Genomic DNA, 22,604 nt, shown 5'->3' on the forward strand with positions numbered 1-22,604 from the left:
TAGGTTGGCTACCTGCTAACTACAGTCAAATGAAGATTTTTAATTTTACCTTTTATAAAACTGAGAAAAATTACTGAAATGTAATACGGAAGCTAAAGAAAAATACGGTATGTGATTTTAATTTATTTATAGCAGTTCAAATTATCAAGTGTACAGTTTACTGAAAGATTTGTGAACTCATCTTCTGCAATCTAATTCATTGCTGAAGATCTGAGTCTCCACTGTGCAACCAGCAGCTGCCAAGATCTGTATGGAGCTGTCAGAGCTTGGGTTTAGCTATGTTTGTGCAAAAACAAAGACCTCCAATACAGCAATTAAAAGATTCTGTTTGGCCACAGGGATTTGCCAAACTCTTCTTGGCAGTTAATCTTGTGGTGAGTCCCTTTTCTTTCAAAGTTTTAAGCAAATTTTCAGTTTTAACAGAAGGTAAATTGACAGCTCTGACATACAACTGGATACACTTATCCTTTGAAATTATTTTGGTGCACTTCTGACCTATGGGGATGGGGGAGGAAAATCACAAAATGCTTTTGCTGAAATCTTCCTTTCTCTGGTACAGGTATGTTCATGGGGTCATCTTCTATGCCATTTACCACACAACCATCAACTCACTTTCAAGGCTTTCCAGCCATGGGAGTTCCTGTGCCAGCAGCAACTGGGATGATGGGAAACGTGATGGGACAATCGGTGCCAGTCATGGGACAGAGCACAGGCGTGATGATAGGAATGGGAATGCCCAATGGATTTACTGGTACTGCACAAACTGGTGTGATGGGACTTCCTCAAAATGTCGTTGGACCTCAAGGTGGAATGGTGGGACAGATGGTCACACCACCACAAAATAAGTATGGATTGCAACAAAACCAACAAGCTCAATGGAACCTCTCTCAGGTAAAGACTGGCTTCCCAGACAAGAGTGCTTTAGAAAAGATGCTGCTTTTCAGGTTCAAAATGTTTAGCTGTAGGAGGAAGGTGCAGTGTAGCCATGTTACAGACTGCTGGACTACGAACTGCTCAGAGGCATGTGTTAGCAAATCAGTGAATAATTCAATTAAAGGTAACATAAGCAGAGAATAATTTTTGCTCTCAAAGTTGTTTTTACATTGAGCACTGAAAATTACAGTGATTAGATAATATTTGTAGAGAGTATGAATAGTTTTGCACCATACTTGAAATGAATGTGCTGAATTTCGAACTCTTTCCCACCTTTAACCAGGTGCTAAATTCACATGAATTTAATTTCATGTGAATTATTTAATTCATTTAAGGAATTACAATATCTTGAGTAGATTCTTTAGCAATAATGGTTAGATTTAGATAACATTCATGTTTATAAACCCACCTCATTCTTTGCTGATTGCCACCTAAATGGACAATTTCTATAAAAACTTGTGTATTCAAGATTATGAGGTCTCCAAAGAACAAAAAAAAAATCTGGAGTTGCAAGTGCAGACAAGCCTATATTACTTGCTTTCGTGTCTCTTTATCTCTCTAACCATAACTTTCTTGGTTAGCTTTGACACTGTGAAAGCAAACTCTTACCAACCAACCACATCAGCCATCTCCTTCACATGCTGTGTCAGTTCCTTAGTGGAACTTTCATACAGATGTGACACATACACCAAGTGCTGCAGCCTGTCAGCTGGTGTATGATGGTGAGTGAAGGGCTCCAGAAAAGCTGGTAGCGTGGAAAAAGGCTTAGAAACTTAGATTGGGTCAGTATTTTTATTTAATGAGAAACATTTTTAGGGAAATGTACTCTTAACTGAGTGGCTGATTGGAGGCAGGACTGCTTTTGGCCAGCAGCATGCTGTGTTTCAGTGCCAGTGCTAACCAGCCTCATGCATGTGTTTGTGCTTTGCAGATGAATCAGCAAATGGCTGGAATGAACCTCAGCAGTTCCAGCAACGTGATGGGCTTTGGCCAGCCCCCCAGCACAGCGGCAGGATGGACTGGAAGCTCCTCTGGCCAGACTCTCAGCACACAACTGTGGAAATGAAAGTTGCAATAGAAGTCTCTCCCAGAACAGCCACCTAACATTCCTTGTTCAAATGCATTTACTTTTGCTGTTCCTTCCATGTACATATATATTCTTTTTTTTTTTCCCAGCTGTTCAGATTAAGAATATAACTGACTGACCGTGTTGTGGTCTATATTGATTTAAATTTGATGTAGTGAAAAGCAGATCAGGAATATATTTATACATCATTGGAAGCATTTTCATACAATGCATATGATTTCATAGACCATATTAAGAAGCTGCTTAACCACATACTGATTTTTTTCCCTCAAAATTCTAGATCAAATGTTTGCATATAAGGGACGTAGCTATCATGTTAGTAATATCCAAAAATATGAACCCCAATCCCCCCAAATTACCCAGTAATCCTGTAGAAGGTACTCTATGAACAAATGTTTAATCATATATAAATAGAATGTAAATGTATCACCGAGCAATGTTTTCTAGTGTATCAAACAAATTTTGTTTCATCATACATTTCACTGTGATGTTATTATGGTGTGCATAACAGGGAATGTGGTTATTGAAAGAAAGATAAACCTGGATGTTACTGTAGTTCTACAAATCAATAGTTTATTCTTTTAAAAATGAGCATTGGATGCATTTGAGTTTCCTGTGATAAAGTCTCTGATCTGGCTCATGAGGCACACCCACAGTATTAATGCTGAGAACTGGCGGCACAATATGCATACAAGGTAACTCCAAATGAATGGATATATTTTTCCTTGCAGAGATCCAGGTTTATGACAGTGATTGTGTTTACATTTTATGGTGCCTCGTAATGATAAAATGTTATTTCCCTATATTAAAAGGATAAATCCATAAGTGACTCTGGGTTTTTATTTTGTTATTGTACAACCTATTTGACCGGTACTTCTAATGAAGTAAAACATGTTCAGTTTGGAGGATCCATTTATGCAGATATTTAGATCAACAGTTTGTGAGTTAAAATCAGTTTATAATTACACCATTAAGCTGGATAAATACAAAAAGTATATACATAAATAATGATTTTGAAAAAATACCATTACACCACATTTCTCTATGTGGAAACAGCGTTAAAACAAAGGTAAGTGTCAGTTTATTAAGCTGAGAGTTCAGAAATGCATGCAGACAAGTTAGAACAAGCACACCCACTTGATTTGCTTACTAGAGTCTCTGACAACTTCCTTTTGTTTCCACAGAACTCCATCAGGTCTCACACAGAACCAGATGATTTTAACTGGCTGAATTCAAACACATCCTGACGCGTCCATTGTCCTGCACTTGCTGTGTGACTGTCTCCCCACATCATACCTCAATATTGACTGTATCCAGGTGGTACTTTGGCTCGTTAGCTAGATTCACCTTCTCTGTTCTCGTGTGCCATACCAGAACCTATAAAATAACATTTGTGTCAGTACAGTCATCTACAGAGATGACACAAAAGCTTTTTAGAAAGTGTGGAACTTGGTACCTTTGTGCAGTTGTTTGCTTTTGGCTCCAGTTCCTCCACTGTTGTTATCTGTTTCAGAAAATCAGATTCTTGCATTCCTGGTTGAGAACCACGACGCTTGAACACGGCTTTGGGATGCGACAGGATCACTTGAAGACTCACAGCAAATCCTTGGATAGAGGGGGACAGGGAAAAAGTTAAGAAAAACCTTTAGGCTTTACATTTTTGTGCAGTTACATTGAAGCCTAGAAATCTCCCATGCTCTTTTTAAAATTGTCTAAATTTGATTATATGAATATTTGGTAGGTTTGTATGTCCTACATTTCTGTGTTTTGCCCTCAAGATACAATCAGATGTTTTTTGCACCATATTTTCAACATGTTTAATCTATTTCCTGTCATGTAAGGAATATATATTTTTTTGCCCTGAAAAGTCAGATATTGCTAAGATCCTGGACTATTCATCCTTTCTACTTCTAATTAAGAAATAAAACTCAATTTTAAGTAAAATAAAATGTATAAAATTTATACTGTACAAACACTTCTACATTTAAAGGTGAAAGTCAGAAAAAAGATTAAAATACATTACAACTGTGATCTTTGGAGAGTTTCAGCCTGTAGAGTTTTTAACATTGTTGGTGAAAGACAAGCCACATTAATGCTCTGCCTTGCACACTGTGTAGTCATTGTGGACTTGTGAATGACTTTTATCACTGGTGGTCTGCAAGGCAGTCTGCAGATGATCTGTACATGGCACAGCACGGCTGAAAGGACTTCTTCGTGCACACACCTCTCTGCAATGCATTCCTCCAGTAACGTGCATTAGGTCCCTTGAAGGGAGATTGCACACTGAGAAATCACTGCTTTGAACAAACTCGCCCTCTCTGAAGAAGCTCCCATGAATCTCCAACTTCCATTATTTATAGAACTCTCCAGTTTTCCTTCAGCTATGCTCAGTCACATGTACGGTTCTTTCAGTAGGACTCAAAACTAGACTGATAGACTTGTAAAGAAAAATGACATTTGTAACTAACTCGTTATGTCTGATTGCCAAGCCTACCAAAGAAATCCTTTCTTCCTCAGTTCAGAGTGGTTCCAGCTGTCCCTTTATGACACAAGTAGTAACAGTTTTCACATCAGTTCTGGAAAACGGCAAGAACATTTAATTCTAAAGCCAGTATTAAAATATTATTGATTTAAAATTGAGAATAGTTTTCTCTAACTTAATATAATTCTAACCCATTTTTACTACAGTTGTCTTGCTACTGTATTTTCCTTGAAAGTATCTGTGACTTTTGTGGGGGCCTTTTGAAGAGGAAAATATAAGGAAGTAATTATTACATCACGTGTAAAGAAAGGCGTACTGAAACCACTTTCAGTGGTTCCTGCTCTTGCTTGCAGGAAAGCACAGAAGACACCAGAAAGTTTGTTTTGTTTTAAATAAAGATTTGGACCCCGATAAAAACTATGGGTTGGACATAAACTAAGGTTCCAATTCACTGATGGACACAGTTGCTGAAGACATATGTATATGTTATATCTTTTTTGTAACTTTATACATTATATCTTGTCTGAGATAAAGAAGAAGAGGTGTCTAAATGGAGAGGGCATATTGCCCACACCTTGCAGAGCAGTCTAGTGAATAAAAGACTTCCAGGAGGTGTGAGACCTTGGCTGTAGCCTGTCCTCACTCAGTTAACCTCTGCAGCATCACTGCTGGGATCCAGCTGTTCTCTGCTGCAGCTGCTGGGCTTAGCTCAGTGCTCCCAGGCAGAATAATGCTCTGGACTTCTCTTCCCCACCAGGGGTTTGTCTGCAGCAGGCTGCAGGCCTTTCCTGCTTCCTACAACTTGTAGACTGGTCATGAGAGAGCACAAGATGGGCTCCATTCCAGCGTTGTTGGTAGGCAAGTGTAATCATTTGGGAAGAGCTGAGGTTGAGTGTTTAAACTCCCTGAGCATGAGACAGCAGCAGTGTGTACAGCCAGCTTGCACCACCTTGAAAGGGACCCTGGACTTAATACTGATGAACAAATTGACCTGCTTCAGTTCAGTGGTTTTGGTTAGGTTTTGTTGGGTTTTTTTCCTCAGTTAGAACAAGCAATAAATTTTGGATGCAACTGGGCTTTGATAATTTTGGGCGCCAAAAAAAAAAAAGTTCCTTTGCATGGGAAGGCATTGTTGGAATCCTGATCAGCTGTGTGAGCTGCTGTTTCTTTTCAGAAAGATTTAGGATTCAAGCTGGCCATGCATAAATGAAGTAAACACCAAAATAATTAAGGTAGTGGCCTAGTTTTTAGAGTGGGGAAGGAATCTCATTCTAAGCAGAAGAGGCACGGATTTTCCACTGCTTACCTCAGTATGTGTCAGTGTGGCTCCCTGGCTCCCTCAGCCCATACTTATCCATACACTGATTAATTTCTTATGCTTGCTCCTCTGTTGAGAAAATTGCACGGAGTTCTGAGGGTGGATTTCTCCTATGCACAGATCTTCAGATGGGCTGTGCCCCCTGCATGTAACACATGCCCTTGCTACCATGCTATTGCAAATTGCCATTATAGGGTGCTATCAAAAATCAGGCATCAAATAAAACTTAAATTATAAACTGAGTGTTGTGGGTGGCAAGGACACAGACTACTGTGCACAGATTGGCCTGAGGTTTGTTTCCTTGGTGAGTGGTCATGCAGTCTTTGTTTCTTAAAAAATCCAATAAAGCAACAACTTGAAGAGAGAAAATAATGCAAGGAGATTTATGTCCTGCCTATTTTAGTTCTTCAGCTTTGCTTTAATTTCACATGTATGACATTTTGTAAGATGGACTTGGGAGAAAGCCACTTTCTAGTGACACCTTTCCACTGACTTTTTATCACAGATGTATCATTTTGGTGTCAGAAAGAGAGGAGATGGCTCAGGTTTTGACCAGACTGGCACTAATTTCTCTACTAATTTCTCTCAGTAGATAATGAGCCTGTGCTAATAGATGAAAATATGCTGTTATTTTGAATTCTATCACCAAACAGGGATTAATTTGGGATTACTGTCTCCAGTGTAGCATAACTGAACAGTGCTTACATGCATACAGTTATTTTACTTAATCATTATTCCTACAAGGTCATATTGGGCTTAAGCTCATATGACGTGCCACAAGACAATTTCATAGCTGGAGTGTGAAGAGGTGTTTTGGGGGTTTTATGGTGTTTAATGCAAGGTTGTAAATTAAATCTAATTGGCTGAAGAACCACCTAGACAGGAATTAATTTGCTGGAGGATAAGATACCTGGGAGACGTGGCAAAGATTATATGTGTGCTTCTTTCAACATAAGCTGTTCCTGTTAATTCACACCTTGACTTGTGTTAGATCAGTGGCTTCTGTTAAAAGGCAGAACTATTTTTTTTTTCATCCAGTTAAACTTGAGCCAGTGTTTAAAGATTTTGTTGCCATGATTAATGCCATTGCTTCCTAGATGTTCTAGATAGGATAGTGGCTGAAGGCAAGCTGGAAACTGAGAGTTTATAATTTCTGGAGTGTATAAATGCTAATGTAGAAACAGACCTACTGGTGTCCACATGGTTTAAGGTACCACCTTTGCCTTGTTGGATGTGCCATGGCTTGGGCTCTGCTGCTCTCACTGTTCTCCCTGTGACACACAGTTTGGGTTGCAATAAGGCAGAGATGGCTAACCAGGGGTTTCTGCAGTTCAGAACAAAGGCATCTGCTCACAATTAATTCACCATGAAAGGCTCTTGATTGTAAACTCAATTTTTAAAATAGTATTAACCCTTTCACGGAGGAGAAGTTGGGGTTTGGTTTTTTTGAGCATGCTGTCTGCCATAGCCACTCAAAATTTTTTGTTTGCATTTGTGTCTTCCAGCAGTGGCTCTTTCAGAGTCAGTCAAAATATGCCATGTTTTGTGGTGTCATGAATAGACTAGCTTTTTGCTCAGGGAACCCTAAGAAAGGTGAGATGTACTGAAGAACTCATAACTATAGCAAAATGAAAATTAAAAAAAAAAAAAAAGGTGTTTGCTCAGGCCCTAGCAGAGGCACTTCGGGCACAGTGGATGAGCTCTGCACCACACATCCAAAATCTGCTTGCCTAGTCATTTACAGGCATGTACTAATCCCTGTGACTGAAGTAACTCCTGGAATGCTAATGTAAAGCATGGGCCTGCCTTCTTGAACAATCCTGACACTAGGAGAATCATGATGTAACATGTTTTCATGAGTGGTCCAAAATTCTGGCACTGGGAACAAGCCAAATTTAAAACAGCAGTATTTAATATAGAAGACTTTAAATCAGGTCCATACTAAATAACACACTGCCTAATTCAGAATCAGTGTCACCTTTTTGCTTTCAAGATTCTTTCTCACTTTTCTTCCCTGAGGGTAAGGAAGTTTGTGTCAAACTCTAGAACTCACCTACAGTTAAAACTGAAGCAGAACTTAGATAACATCTGAACTAATTCATATGGTGAGTTGGTTGCCAGTCAAGAAGCAGCACAGGAAACAGCTACTCTGCTTTCTGAATGCAATTTAGCATTGGAGAATAGCAGTGTCAGCCACAAATTTCTCAAAATAAATAACCAGTGCTTAATGAACTGATCTAATGTGACTGCGATGTGTGAGTGTGTTTCATGGAGTCTGGGGAGGTTGGCCAACTAGGGTCTTTGAGCTGAGCCCAGTGAAATCAGCAGGATCTGTCTCTACTTGGAGTAATTTGAATTTGTATTTTGAAGCCTAGAATAAGGAGTTTTATGTGCTTAAAAGCTTCATCTGAACAGCCACAAGATATATCAATGATTCCAAACCTTTTAAGCGGTCTTGTGTTCACACCCAGACTCATGATCAAACTCTTGTGAAAATCATGAAAAGATAGTTCAGTAAACCAAAGGGAGCTTCCTTACCAGTGCATTGGCTGTCAGAACATTAACTGTAGATGGCTGAGCAGTTTAATATATGCACCTATACTTTTTTCATGGCAATATTTTCAAAAGAGGTCCTTGAACTTCCTTATGTGCAGTATAACCTAAATTGCTTGTGGGTTTGGTGAGGAGATGGAGAAATGCCAGTGATGGACCACAGCATGGACTTAGGTTTTTTTAGCAAGCCTCCCAAGTCTGCAGGGGTGTGTTGGGAAGTCAGGAGCAAAGGGCATGGGTAGGAAACTGAGTGTTGACATGTGTCCTGTAGACTGTACCTGCTCAGACACCTATGAAGTTCTGGATTTGCAGTTCTGTTCTGTTAGTGCCCTTCCACTGTATTCCTGAGGGGACTGAAGATGCAACTTTCACATAATTTTTTTAGCGCTCTACACAGCATCCATTTCTCTCCTTGCTGAAATTAAAAATGTAATTTAATTTCTTCAGTATTTTTGAAGACTAATAAAAGTTGTCTTACAAAATAGTAACTCCTTGTTTGTGGATCTGCAGTAACCTCCTGTACTAGCAATGTTTCTTTGTCTCTATAACCCTCCCTTTTGTGACTTTCATAAAAGTACAAGCAGGTAATGCTCCTAATGGAGCTGCTTTTCCCTCATGCCAGTGATTCAGCCAGCAACTGCAAAGTAAACCACAACTTAAGAACTTTCCAAGTATCTCTTCATGTCTGGGTTAGAGTCCCTTGGCCATTGTTGTGTAATGGGTTTTTGCCTGCTGCTAATGAATTATGAACCATGCTCTCACCTAAATAATGCCCATCAGTAATCCCTTCTACAGCACTGTATCAATAGGTATCTGTGAGTCCACAGGCAGAGACTGATAAAATCCACAGCTGCAGTCCTCGACACGCTGCATGGATTTGGGCATTGACATACCTACATCTCCCCTGTGGAATGCCTCTACCTAAACACCCAAATTTTAATTTTTATGCCAGGTGGTATTATTGTCTTGAAATGCCCCTACAGTACAGAAAAATTCACCTGCTGATGTTTCTATCTTTGAGCTGTTAAAAACAATTAGTACTTTATTCTTTTTAACCAATACAACTGTATATAGTGTACATATTTATCATCAGACATTTCAATTAATATATTCTGCCAAAGTGAGAAAGCACTGTTCTTTTCCCTCTCCCAAACTATAAGTGTACCAGAGGAAAAACAAAAGCGGCTATTTCTCTCCTGTTCTTGCCCTTGTATTCCTACTTTTCCCCTTCCCTCCTTGATACAGAAGATGCCTAAGTGCAAATATCGTATCGCTTGCTAGGAAATCAGCTGCTGCTACATCAGAAATTGGACTTCTGCACAGTGGTGATTCATGTGGCAGTTGTGAATATATTCAAGAGATTGTCTAAGCACGGACTGACAGCAAGACAGAGCTGTGTGGTGTGCAAACTTCACTGCAGAAGATTGATTACATCCATTTTGAAGCTTTTCTGCCTTCATCTACTAGGCAATAGCTGTCAGTGATTTTTCACCTAAGCCCAGTGTTTCAAACTATATCCATCTACAGTTATCACTGTCATTCCAAATAACCAATACAAAATGAATCATTTTATGATACAGTAGCATTTTACAACATGAGGTCTATGAAGGGTCTGTATTTATACTACCTGGTTTAGATTGATGACACAATGACAGGCAGGTGCTCCTTGCAAAAATTACTTCGATGAATTAACTTACAATTAACTTGTTTCAGACAAACAGTTTATACAACATAAAAGCCAAGTTGCCACATCAAATTAAAAACAAATGAAAGTAACTTCAGATATCACCAAGCAGCAACTTAATTAGACAAGATGTGCAAGCTAAGACTTCCAGGATATTTAGTGCCAAAGGGCTGCATACAGTGCTGACACTTGGGAAGTTTTAAAAGCTGCTTACGTTGAGAAAATCAGTTATTATGAGAAACATTCATGTATCACGTGAATTGATCCTTACCTGCCATGTCGATAGCAAAGGGCCTGTCCGCTCTCCAGCCCGTGTACCAGCCAACAACTTTGCCGTTCTCCACGACTGGGCGCTCGTACCGCCGGCCCCCGACCAGCCCCACGGGCCACACCGACACCTTGCGCGTTGTGCGCATCTGCAAGAGGCAGCACAGCATCACTCACTGCCTGCCCGTGCTCCTGGCAGGCTTCTTTTGTCAGTGTTGGTAGAAAGCCTACACACTAATCAGCAAGGCCAGGTATTCAAAGGCAATTCTAGCTTACAGATTTCAGCCCAACAGAGTAAGTATTTGAAAGCTACGTGTGCCCACTCATTTTCTGTGAAATCTCCAGCTCTTTAGCCCATAGGCACCTCAATTCTACTTTAACACCCTATTCATAATATCTTTTATAGCAAAATTTTTTAAAAGCTGTGAAAAAACAGGTTTGGGGTTTTTTTTCTTGTTTGGGTTTCCACAGGTGTAGTAGATCTTTTTTATCTGCAAACTACAGCATTCTCTCAGTAGGCTTATTTCTATAGATTGCTGAGATATTTTACAAACCCAATGAGAGAAAATGTAATAATGATTAACAAATACGCATGTCACTAAAACAAGTACAATTAGTTTGAGACTGGTAAAAAATGCATTGAGTACAGGAAATTATGACACAGCTCTTTCCTACCTGTAACATACCAGATTTGTACAAAGCTGAGATGCAGCTCAGATCTATTAAACGGTCACCAAAAAAAAAAAAAAAAGATTATTTGGGTTAAACCTTTTTTAATTTTACATTTTCCCTTTAAAAACTCTGCTAAATTTCCAGGAAGGATGAAAAACCAGGCCAGGCAGGATGCTTACTATCAATAACAGGAATTTTTCCCAGTGGTGTAAATGTAACTAAATGCAGTTCTAGAAACATGGTCCTTATCTAACCTTGAGGAATCTACAGATACTAAAAAATAATTCTTTCTTTAGCAAGAAGAGTGCATGACTGGGAGTCACTTCAAGAAAGACATTGAGGTGCTGGAGCATGTGCAGAGAAGGGCAATGAAGCTGGGGAAGGATCTGGAGAGTAAGTCATAGGAGGGACAGCTGAGGGAGCTGGGAGTGTTTAGCCTGTTAAAAAAGAAGGCTCAGGAGAGACCTTATTTCTCTCTACAACTACCTGAAAGAGGTTGTAGCCAGGTGGGGGCCTGGCCTCTTCTCCCTTGCAGCTAGTGACAGGACAAGAGGAAATGACCTCAAGCTGTGCCAGGGGAGGTTCAGTTTGGACATCGGGAAGAATTTCTTCACTGAAAAGGTTGTCAGAGATTGGAACAGGCTGCCCAGGGAAGTGGTGGAGTCATCATCCCCAGAGGTGCTCAAGAAACAGCTGGATATGCCACTTAGTGCTATGATTTAATTGATACAGTGCTGTTCGGTCAAAGGTTGGACTCAATCTTGGAGGTCTTTTCCAACCTTAAAGAATCTGTGATTCAGTGAGTTCAGATAACTGGTTCACTGGACCATTTTCTTCGGTAAACAGGAGATAATATGACATGAACTTTGACACACTGCTCCCCATGGGAAAATCAGATAGTCTGGTGTGAGAACTTGAGTAGACGAGTGCAACAGACACGGCAACTTGCACGATTTAACCACATTGATTCAAAAGCCACTGTTTCAACTACTGTGTTTTAAATATGGTGCTATTTAAACAAGTATTAAACTATTTCAGTGTAATGTGGGCTTTATTTGATTTATTCTAAAAACAGTCTCATCTTTTGTTGTAATTGAAGCTTATTCCTTAGGGAAAGGTTATCCCTTTCTCGTTCCAAGTACTCCTCTTAGCAAAAACAAATACAGTTTTACATATTTGTTACTGCAGTCCCCTATCAATGGATGTTGAAGTAAAAGACAACCTTGGTTAAATATTAAACAATTCTCTCTCTCTCTGCCAAGGTGAAAGATTTATCATGCATATCATCTAGACTCATAGGAGTTGCACCAGAAAAAACAAAGGCATCATGCCAGTGTGGTTCACATTTCCAAGCTAGATACATTAGCAGATTCTTAGAACTTTCACACAGGGAAGGCATAAAATATATATTTGAAAATCCACAAATATGTATGGACACACAGAAGAGAGATATGTACCTTCTCTCCCTCCAATTACTTGTGTATCTTCAAATTTGTTTAGCAGAATTTCCTCACCTCCACCCTAATAGCTGTGGCAGTCAGCTGAGAGTCACACCATCTCTCAGTAGCAGCAGAGACATCCCATAGTGTGTGAGAGCAATGTGTACAGTTGGCAATATAGAGATTTCTTGTGATAAGGATTCTGTCCAAGCCATTGACTATTTAATTGCCAGTGAGACACTACCATGAATCTCTCTACAGGTTATTGCTAATCATGTTTATCTGTAACTCTTCTCCCTGCTTACGTTTAATTTTCCAATCTGTCGCACTCCTCCATGCAGGAAAAGCAGAGTTAGCAGTTAACTGTTTGGGTATGGACATTAGCCAAACCTTCTCATGAAGGTCTTTTAACTCTGGTTTTAATGATATATCCCTTTTGCATATTTTGCTAATAGCATATTTCTATTAACATCCAAACATATCAGACATGGACACAGGGCATCATTCTGTTGGGCATGTCTACACAGGTAAGTTCCAGTAGGTTTCCAAGGGCACCAACAAGCCACATACACCCAACTGTGCTACACCAGCAATAACCACAGGATGAACACACATGTTGCCATTAACACCTCCTGGAGGGTATGGATACCTTTACAAATTATTAATGTACAGAACTGCAGCACGTTAGCCACCCTCTGCCAATCGCACCCACAGTAAACACGAAATGCCACAAGACAAGGGCAGACACACTCTAACTACGAGAGTGTGGCTGATGCATGGTGCACCCATGCCCTGCCTGAGCACACAAGAGAAGTTTGGGCAGCTGTACTGTACAATGGGCCAGGTTACACAGGACTTCTGAACTGGGTAAACAGCAGCCTCAGCATCTATGCTGGCAGAACCAGACGGATTTACATTAATACTCTACCATACACCACGTCTATGAAAATCTTGTCAGTGGAAAGTATATCACTGACCTCACAAAACCCAAGAATTTTTGAATTCCTACAGTCTTGGTTCTATCTTGGTGTCTAAGAGTTATGTCAGTAAAGCCACCACACAACAGAAGGAAGGAGCTCTACATTTTATCTTTGGGCTACTTTCTTTATTCTCACAGGTTACATTTTTGGAGAATGAAATAAGCAGGTGTCAAGAATACAGCAATCCCTTTAAGTAAAAGCTGAAAGAGCACATCTAGACCAGTATTTATGGTAATTCTGAAATACCTCACAGCCTCAGAATATGCTAGGCAGATGAAAGCAGGAATATTTCTTTTAATCTTCTGAGAATAGCATTACTGCAGTTAACATACTGCTATGTGAAGGCTGTATTTATGTATGATGGGGAAAAAGCTATTATTTGGATTAAAAGACCAGCTTGCACCTGGAATTTTATGCTGCTAATCATTGGGACACAAAAAGGTGATTCAAAAATGTGTTAATTCTAAATAGTCTTAGTGCTGTGGGCTAAACAACTGCCAAAATCCTATGACTTACAAATAGCTTCCTAAATTGCCCTTCTGTCATTGTAATGACAGCAGTAGCACACACTGTCTTAATACTCAGTATTTTAAGTCCTAGCAACTTACATGGATGGTATTCATCTTACTTATGCTTAACTCTCTGTAAGTATCTGGTCTGTCCTAGTTAGACTTCTGTAGTTAATGAAAGAGATAGGAACCCACTGACATGATTCATCCTGCTTGGCTTAGACAGCTATCTTAAGGTGGGATGAATCTCCCTCTGGAAATGCTTTTATCCTCTATTTACTTTTTGATTATTTGAAAGGGGGTCTTGGGCATAGGAGGAGTGTGATGTACTGTATGGGGAAGATGGTAGAAAAAATCTGAATGAAGTAGCAGAAGGGACAACGATTGGGAAGGATTGGGCAAGGAAATGACAGGAGAGATTGGTAACAACTGACCTAAGAAATCCGAGTGAGGTGATGGGCATATAACAGTAAATAGTTACAACAGAGTAACCACTAAAGAATAGCAAGTGAAAATGCAGAAAATGTATCTGAGTAATAAAAGGCAGGGTTAAAAGCATTGCCAAATACAGCATCTCATTAGTCAATCAAGAAAAGCTGCTTAATGGGATGTGCCGGACTGATGGATAGGGAAGATACCAAGCCAGTAACAAAATATAAAAGCCCAGGGGGAATGAAGGCAAATGACAGGGAGAAGGAAACATGGAGGTACTTCCTACAGTGAAAAGGCTTCCAGACTGGTACAACCATCCTAGTGTTTTTGCAGCATGATGTTGATGTGTTTTTACTTGAGATTTAAAGCTCTTTGTAAATGCAAACCTGCTGCTACACGTAGTACGCTTTTTTTCTCCCCCTATCATTTCAGCCTCTCTCTGATTTGTGATCTATACTGGTCAGGCTACAGGTTAGCACCCAGGCTCACCATCCCATCCCACTCCACCCCCCTGCCCATCCCAGCAACACTCGGGCAGATTTATACAAAAAAATTCCTATTTATTATTACCAAAGACAGGACATAGAGCTCCTTCACTACAACCCTTCCACAGCAGAAAATTTTATGGGTTAAAAAAACATAAACACAGCCAGGTTCCCTGTCAGTTCTCACACAGTTCTCTGCATTGCTCACAGGTCATCTAAAGCCAGATTCTGCTTCAATGAAACTCATGGGAGAATACTACGAGTCAGACAGCTCAGCAGCAGCGATGCTGTGCCCATTTACTGAGGCATTGGATGGAGCTTCTGCCCCTACTTACCATCACTTCAAAGGAGGTACTGAGGCATAGAAAACCTCTGCCAGTGATTTTTGTGGTTCAGGGACTGTGACACTTGAGGGATAGGAACTTCCCAAAGCAAGGTTGCTGTTGGTAAACTTGACTGTAAAAGGTATTCTCTGTGGGAAAACTTGTAGAAAGGGTCTACAAGTCAAAAAAATTTTCAGGCATTGAACTAGCCTGCTCCACAACCCTCACAGGTGATCTGATTTAGTTCTTCGCCATCCTCACTATTAGAAAGCTTTCTCTCCAAGCACCTGTTCTAAACCTCCTCTGCTGATTTGTACACAATCTACACTGCAAAGGGAGGATACATTAATTCCCCCCTTCTTTCCAGCAACATTTTATATATAGGGTACAATGATTAATGCTTTTAAATTATACCAGCATCCTTGGGCACAAATGTCAATATTGCTTCCCTACGGAAGAAAACTGTACCAAATTTAACTAAAGCAGTTAGGAGCCAATTTCTCTGGACTGGGATGACTTCCAAAACATTTGCTACTCATGTTACTTCTGGGCCCTTCTACTGACTGGTTCTTTTTCTCATCCTATTCTCTGTCATCCTACAAGGTTGCGTTCACTGCACCTCGGAAGAGCTGCTGACCCTCTCTAATTAAATTCAGAGTAACAGTATCAGTTTCACATATGAGACCACTGCTGTCAGTGCAGAAACAGACAGTACTTTGCAACCCAGAGTCCTTCACTTGGATAATGTTTCAAATAGCTCTTTTTTTTTTTTTTTTTTTTTTTGTCACTGTTTCCTCTCATTTTTAAGCTATTTCATTCTCTGCCAGTCTTTTCTAATCCAGTCTCTTTAGCACAGGTATTACATGTGTATGTGGAAGAAGAATGTCAGTGCGCATTTAAAATCTGTCATGTACTCCTAAATCATTTATACCCTAGAAAGGTATTTAATGCACTGCTAACGCACATTTGGATCATTTTTTTATTCTGAAGAATATAACTAATGACTGCCAGCTAATATTTAATTCTGTCTAGACTACTGAATGTTATTTTTAAGACTATATCAAAAGATTTGATTTTTCCAACCAGCTCCAAGAGATACAACAAAAGATTTTCATGTTTTTAAAGATAAACAGATTCACTTATACTAGTTTTAAATATTTTTGCATACATATATCCATTCAAAAATACACATGTACAGTGTATAAAGATTATGACAGTTATGTAAGTGTTATTGAAGGAACACTAACCCTTCCCTTGTCAAAGCTGGAAAAAATAGCAAATATTCACCTCTCCTGTGATGCGTTTTTTGAGTTGCTCAAAATATTTTACAAAGATGATCACAGGAAAACTGAAGCCTGTGTGACGTGCAATGCCTGCAAGTATTTCTGTTCCATTTTTAATAACAAGGAATTATTTTTTTTAGGCTACTGAAATGGCTGTTAAAAGCCATTAGAATATCTGCCACCTTCATACATACCTTTTGGGAAAAGGAAGAGCAGGGACGCAAGAAAGTGCTTTCAATCTGAATCTTGAGCTACCTGTAAAGACTACCACAACTTCAGGAGAACAGGTTGAGCTCTCTCTCCTCCTACCTCCTTTCCAGCTTCAACCTTACCATCACATTCAGGGTATTCTTGTGCAGGCAACAGCTACAGCAAATTGAATTCTGGTCCACAACTCAGCGGGCAACAGGGCTAACTGCTAAGCTGCTAAAGTTTGGGGGTTTTTTTTACCCTTCAGAAATGACAATTAGGGCTGTGATTTACTTTAAACTCCATGCTGCAAGGCTGTATTCAGATCATACCTTAGAGCATGGATTTCTCTAAGGCGGCCCAGTCTTCCAAGTTGCACACATATCCATACACGGATCAAGGCTTTTGGCCAACTACACAAAACACAGAAAGAGCAGAGAAAATGCCTGAGACAGAGAAACACATGAATTATGTGAAGAGTTAAGGGAAGTGGAACTTAGCTGTCTATCTTCAGTTTCTAGCGCTTAAGTAAATCCTGTTTTTAAAATCTCTCTATGAAGGTGGAATGCCAGCTTTATCTAAGATTTTCTTTCTGGAAGTTTAAAAATGTGCAATCAGCAGTTGCTAGGCATCAGTCACAATATTCCAATAACTTGCATTCAGGAATAACATGAAACACAAATGCACCAGAAAGTATAAGATAGTCACTCCAAAAAGAACAGCCTACAGTACAAAATGGAAGTTATCATGATTCATGTAGAAACATCTGTAAAACAAATGTACTAGTTGGGATTTTAGGCTTTTCAATGGCTTTTTTTATGAATGTAGGCTGACTTTCAACTGAAAACAGATATTTTCAGAAAGCAGACTGTTGTTTTTGATGGCAAGATGCAGATGTACCCCTCTAGGTGAACAGATCATATCTGAGCAGAAAATACATAATTACTTTTGAGGCCTGGATCCCAAAATATTTATAACAAAATATAATATGCCAGAACCACAGGAATTAAAATAAAAGCATGATTTTTTACCTGACCACCACTATATGCTCAAGCAGAAAGGGTTGGGAATAACTTAAAGGCCACTTCTTCACTCCTGGAGATATTTTCTTCATCATTGCTGCAGCCCCACTTACTACTCTAAAGAATTTCACAATTGCTGAACAAACCGGTTCTTTCCTGCAGCCTTTCCAGGGAGGGTGAGCCAAAATGCTCAAGAGAGCCAATGCTGAACTTACTGTAGCAGCAGAAAGACAAACCAGGCTCTCCACCTTATTCTAGAAAGGACAACTAAACCTGCTCAGCCCCTGTCCAGTTTGACTTTGAGGACATAGTTTTGCCAGTCAGAAAACTAGCCTATACATCCACATTCATCACAGGTCTTAGGAAAAAAGATAATTATAAACAGCACTAGAGGGTTCCAGATTTACTACAGACAGTGACATTTTCCAGAAAAACCCTACTGTAAACTGGGTTCTTGGGTTTTTTTCTTGATTTCCATGAAACACACTTGGTCTAGTTCTACTGGGCTCAGCTCACTCTATATCAAATATAAAGTATTCATTCCTATACATACCAGGCAGAAGGACTTTGGACAGAGATTAGAATTTCCTCATCAAAAGCTCTCAGAAGTATCCCATGGCACTTCTTGTCAAAGCATGCTCCTTTCTGATCATGACCCTCACAACTACACTACAACTCCCAGTAAAGCTTTTGCCGAATTTGCTTTGTTAAAAAGGCTCTGTCTTCTGTAAGGGCACTAGGGAAAGCCACAGCAAAAGAGCTGCCTTAAACATAATCTTTCACTGATGTGCAGTTCTGTGGCTCACGTTTTGCTCTGCAGTCCTGCTTTTTTAACCTCTGAGCAAAATGCATCCCTAATGCCAATATTTCTCTCATGCTGGCTTTACAATCCTAACTAGCCTTGGTTCCCACCTCCCCAATCTCTCACTGCTGTTACTGAAACCAGCTTTGACTCAGAAAAAAAGAATACAGACCTTCTATTTCATAAGACAGCAAATGTATGTAAGTGCTTGCGGGCAGACAGTACCTCACATTGCTGCTGGCAGTTTGGGACCTACACACCCCTCTGCCCCTGTCAGTGACATGCTGGAAGTCACGCAGCCAGCACAGGATGGTGGGTGGTAGGATGAGAATTCAGAGCACCCGTCTTGTCTTCCTACATTTAAACTGCCCCCTCCCAGTGAGCAGACTTCAGTTTATCAGACCTTTTTAGGATTAAGCAACTGCAGGTCTGGAGAATTGTTCCCAGCAGGGCAACGAAGTGAAAAAACTCCCTCTCGGGTAGAGTTACCACCACTTTCATGAGAGGAATTACTACCAGATTTCATCTACACACAATATGTTCTGAAGCTGTTCTCTTCATGCTTGGAAAAGACAAGTATAGCTTACACTCATATATCTATCAATTCCGGAAAGAGAGATCAGGATTTACTACAGAGCTGTCAAGCCAGAATCCATGGAGACACAGAATTTCTTTTATCAAATAAAAAAAAAGCAACCAGCCCTCAAGCAGTGCCTCGACTGAAAATCAGACTCCTGGCTCTCTCCAAATGTAACCTCCCACACATAAAGGCATCTTGTTGGTAAAGCTTGCCAAGGGACTTCCATTAACTTTGCCAGGTCCACGAGGCATTCCCTGTGTTACTACCAGTGGTGTCCCCCGAGACCTTGCATACAGCTCATTAGTGACCCCAGAAAACAGTCATGGGAACTTGCAGAGGTAATTGAAGCAAAAGCTCCTTCTCCACTCCTGTAGCTGAGCTTTCCAACCACCACATTTCACAGGGAAAACTCATTCATGTGTGTCTGCCTGTGAACACACAGCTCAGAATAAACACCTCTTCCCCAGCAGCTGAACCCTGGTGAAAGGGAGGTCTTAGGATTGCAGAGGTTCATGCTGGAGGTTACAATTCTTGTTAGCAAGAAGAAACACAGGTTGCCTGTTGTGCCTGTAATTTTCAAGGTTAACCCTTCAGACAGCTTTATCCCCTTGCTTTCCTGCATTTCCCACCTGATCAAAGAGGTAATTTGTACCTTTCTGTTGCATCCTTCACAGCAATTAGAAGAATAATGATAGAAATTATAAAAGAATGTGACTGAACCCCTTTTCAGTAGCTCTGGGTCACTGAAGTGAAATGCCTGTCAATACTGTTCTCTTTAGCTTGTCTGTAATGTCCGTATTCAAAAAAAAAAAAAAAAAAAAACCAAACCAACAAACTATTAAAAAAAAAGTAGATATTTGTCTCCAAATATCTTTTGTTCCACACTAGTCATTGTGTTGAAGTGTACTTTCTGTTTCAATTAACAAACTCCCTAAGATTCAGTCAGATTAGCCTTATATCTGTGAATATATATGTGGGCACTCCCATCACATCAAAGATGGGTACGGTGGAATTACTCTGCATTATAACGTGCTAAGCACAGCCGTGAGAATTTTAAAAAAATCAATTACGACAAAGGTTTAGCCTCCAGGCAAAGGTCCTTAAATTAGCAGCTTTAATGCTGAATGTCAAATGGGCAAAAGAAGTAGGACATCTCTGCTGAATGGGGACCCTGCACCTGCCCACTCACTCACTGGAAATGAAAAGGGATGCATTACAAACCTAAATATTTCTAAACCAGCTTGCTCTAGGGAATTGCACGTGCTTCACGTTTCTGTGTGTTGTGTTCATTTTAGCCTACTGACTGTAAAGCACACGAGGAGGCACATTGCTTGGAAGCAAGCTGTAAAATATGGGTGTACACCTCTAAATACAGTTCTGTCCACCAGCAAGAAGATATGGACCACAGTCTGTCAGAAGCCCTGTGTGTTCCCTATCTGCTGCCAACCTACTTTTCCATTTCCCTCCCTTATTTCCCTGCCAAGGGTACTCTCCTAACTGTCACAGAAGATGTACATGATCTTTCTTCTGCTGTTTTATGTCCACTTATTAAAGTCCCTCCTTCCTGCCAGGCAGAACTCAGAAAGAAAGCTGGATACCCTCTGCTCCAAGCGCTTGCCAATTCCCACCAAAATGAAACAAAGCCCTTCACCAAGGGAAGGCAATAAAGACAAAACCAGGTCCCTTCAGAAAAGAAACTCCTGAAAGGGTGTTTAGTCGTTACACAAACGATTTGCTGCTTTTAAGAGCGAAAAGGCTTAGAAAAGGCTTCAAAAAGGCAAGTCCATGTGAAGGAGCCGGCTCTGGATAAATTCATTTGTGCCAAGAAAAAAACTGTGAAGGATGGCGACTCCTGATGCCAGTTTGCCCTACAAGGAGAGGGATGCAGCCCGAAAAAAATCCCAACTACGAAAGAGTGCTTTTCATCCCAGTTTTAACAAAAACACAAGATCCCTTATTTAAACCCTAAACTTGCCTCGCTCGGCAGGAAAGCGAGAAAACAACAGTAAAAAGTTGGGGGGAGCGTGGAAGAGAGGGACAAGAAACTTAAAAATCAAGAGAGGAGTGTCACACGAAGGCAGCACCGGAGAGCCCGGCTGAGGGACGGAGCGCGGCGAGGTGTCCGCGCCGGGGACCGGGCATGAATTCTCCATGCCCAGAATTTCTGAGTAAGGGGCACCGAGCCGCCGCAAAGCGGGATGTGGCACAGCCCCGCCCGGGAGCCTGGAGAGGGGCGAGCCCGGCGGGAAGAGGGGATGCTGGAAGCGGTGGGAGCCCGCGGAGAGGCGGTGGAGCGCGCCCCCCCTCCCTTATCCCGCACGCACCTCCTGGAACAGCTCCAGGCTGTAGGTGTTGTCGTCGTCGGCGAAGAAGAGCACCCCGGGCTGCGGGGGCGGCAGGTGCTGGTGCCGCTGCCGCAGCCAGGCCAGGCCGGCGTTGCGCTGCTCGGTGGCGCGGGGCAGCCCCGGGCGCTTGTAGCGGCGCGGCGTGGGGACGTGCAGGTGCGTGCAGGGCAGCCCCGCGCCCGCCACGAACCGGGTCACCAGCTCGCTGCGCGCCGCCGCGTCCTCCACCAGGATCCAGTGGAGCCGCGACACCTGCCGGAAGGTGTTGGCCAGGCGGGTGAGCTCGGCCTTCTGCACCGGGCGGCTGTAGGTGGGCGTGATGGCATAGATGGTGGGCAGCACCGCCTCGGGCCGCCGCCGCGGGGCGGGAGGCCGCGCCCCGCCGCTACCGCCCTCACCCCCGCCGCGGGGGTACAGCGCGGGCAGCGGCGCCCGGCTACTATCGATGTCCAGCACGATGATGACGATGAGCACCCAGGGCAGCAGCAGAAGGAAGCGGCTGAACAGCAGGGACTTCATGCTGCCCCCGGCGCCCTCCCGCCGCCCCCCGCTCAGCGCCGCCCCATGGACGGGCGCGGCGGGGCGGCCCCTCCGCGCTGCTCCGCGGGGCGCCCGGGCGGCGGCGGCGGCCGGGGCGGGCGCCGGGCGCTCCCTCCCGCGGGCGCGGGGCCGCCGGCGGGGCGGGTCGGGGCTCCCCGCGGTGCCCTCCCGCAGCCCGGCGGGTCAGTGCCCGGCCCCGCTCCTGCCGCGCCTCTATTCCGCCCTCGGCCGCCCGTCGTCCTCCTCCCGCTTCTCCCTCAGCATCGCCGGACGGGGGGCTCGGCGGGGACTCTGGGGAGACGCTCCTTCTCCTGCGCTTCCCCGGGCGGCTCTGGCGGTGCGCGGGGGCGGGGAGGGGAGGGCGGGCGGAGAGGCGGGAGCGAGGGTCCCCGCGGGCGGGGGCCGGGGGGGCTCCCGCCCCGCCTCGCCTCGCTCCGGCTGCCGCCCCCGGGAGCCGCGGGGAGGGGGCGGCGGCGGCCCGGAGAGCTCCGTGCTCGCTGCCCTCGGGGGGCGGCGCCGGGGCTCGGCTGAAGGGGACGGGGAGCTCGGGGGGCTCCTCCTCTCCGCGACCGGGACGCCTTCCCCGGCACCGCGCCAGCGCCCGACGGGCTGGGCTGGGCTGGGCTGGGCGGAGGGTCCGTGCCTGAGTGCTTACCCTTCGGAGTGGTGGGCAGTCGCT

General features: G+C 42.6%; 2 protein-coding genes across 5 annotated transcripts in view; one reads left to right on the forward strand and one right to left on the reverse strand.

Annotated features, from left to right (window-relative positions):
- The window catches only part of SMAP1 (small ArfGAP 1), an 89,104-nt gene extending 86,259 nt beyond the window's left edge, over positions 1-2,845 (forward strand). For both annotated transcript variants that reach the window (XM_051777734.1, XM_051777735.1), the window contains 2 exons: positions 560-891; positions 1,865-2,845. In XM_051777734.1, the coding sequence (XP_051633694.1) occupies positions 560-891; positions 1,865-1,999 (467 nt within the window). In that variant the 3' untranslated portion in view covers positions 2,000-2,845. The remainder of the gene's footprint in view (positions 1-559; positions 892-1,864) is intronic.
- Positions 2,091-22,604, reverse strand: B3GAT2 (beta-1,3-glucuronyltransferase 2). Of its 3 annotated transcripts, none has more exons than XM_051777745.1 (4): positions 22,581-22,604; positions 10,329-10,473; positions 3,477-3,625; positions 2,091-3,397 (listed from the first exon to the last, which is right to left on the reverse strand). In XM_051777745.1, the coding sequence occupies exons 2-4, from the start codon at positions 10,471-10,473 to the stop codon at positions 3,311-3,313; spliced, it is 381 nt and encodes a 126-aa protein (XP_051633705.1). In that variant the 5' UTR covers positions 22,581-22,604; the 3' UTR covers positions 2,091-3,310. The 3 variants fall into 3 exon arrangements, with proteins under 3 accessions (XP_051633705.1, XP_051633704.1, XP_051633703.1); XM_051777744.1 differs by lacking the exon at positions 22,581-22,604 and adding an exon at positions 21,584-21,904; XM_051777743.1 differs by lacking the exon at positions 22,581-22,604 and adding an exon at positions 21,365-21,904.

Source organism: Manacus candei, unplaced genomic scaffold, assembly GCF_025592945.1.
Source record: "Manacus candei isolate 608988 ecotype Guabito, Panama unplaced genomic scaffold, ASM2559294v1 h1tg000011l, whole genome shotgun sequence".
Lineage (NCBI taxonomy): Eukaryota > Metazoa > Chordata > Aves > Passeriformes > Pipridae > Manacus > Manacus candei.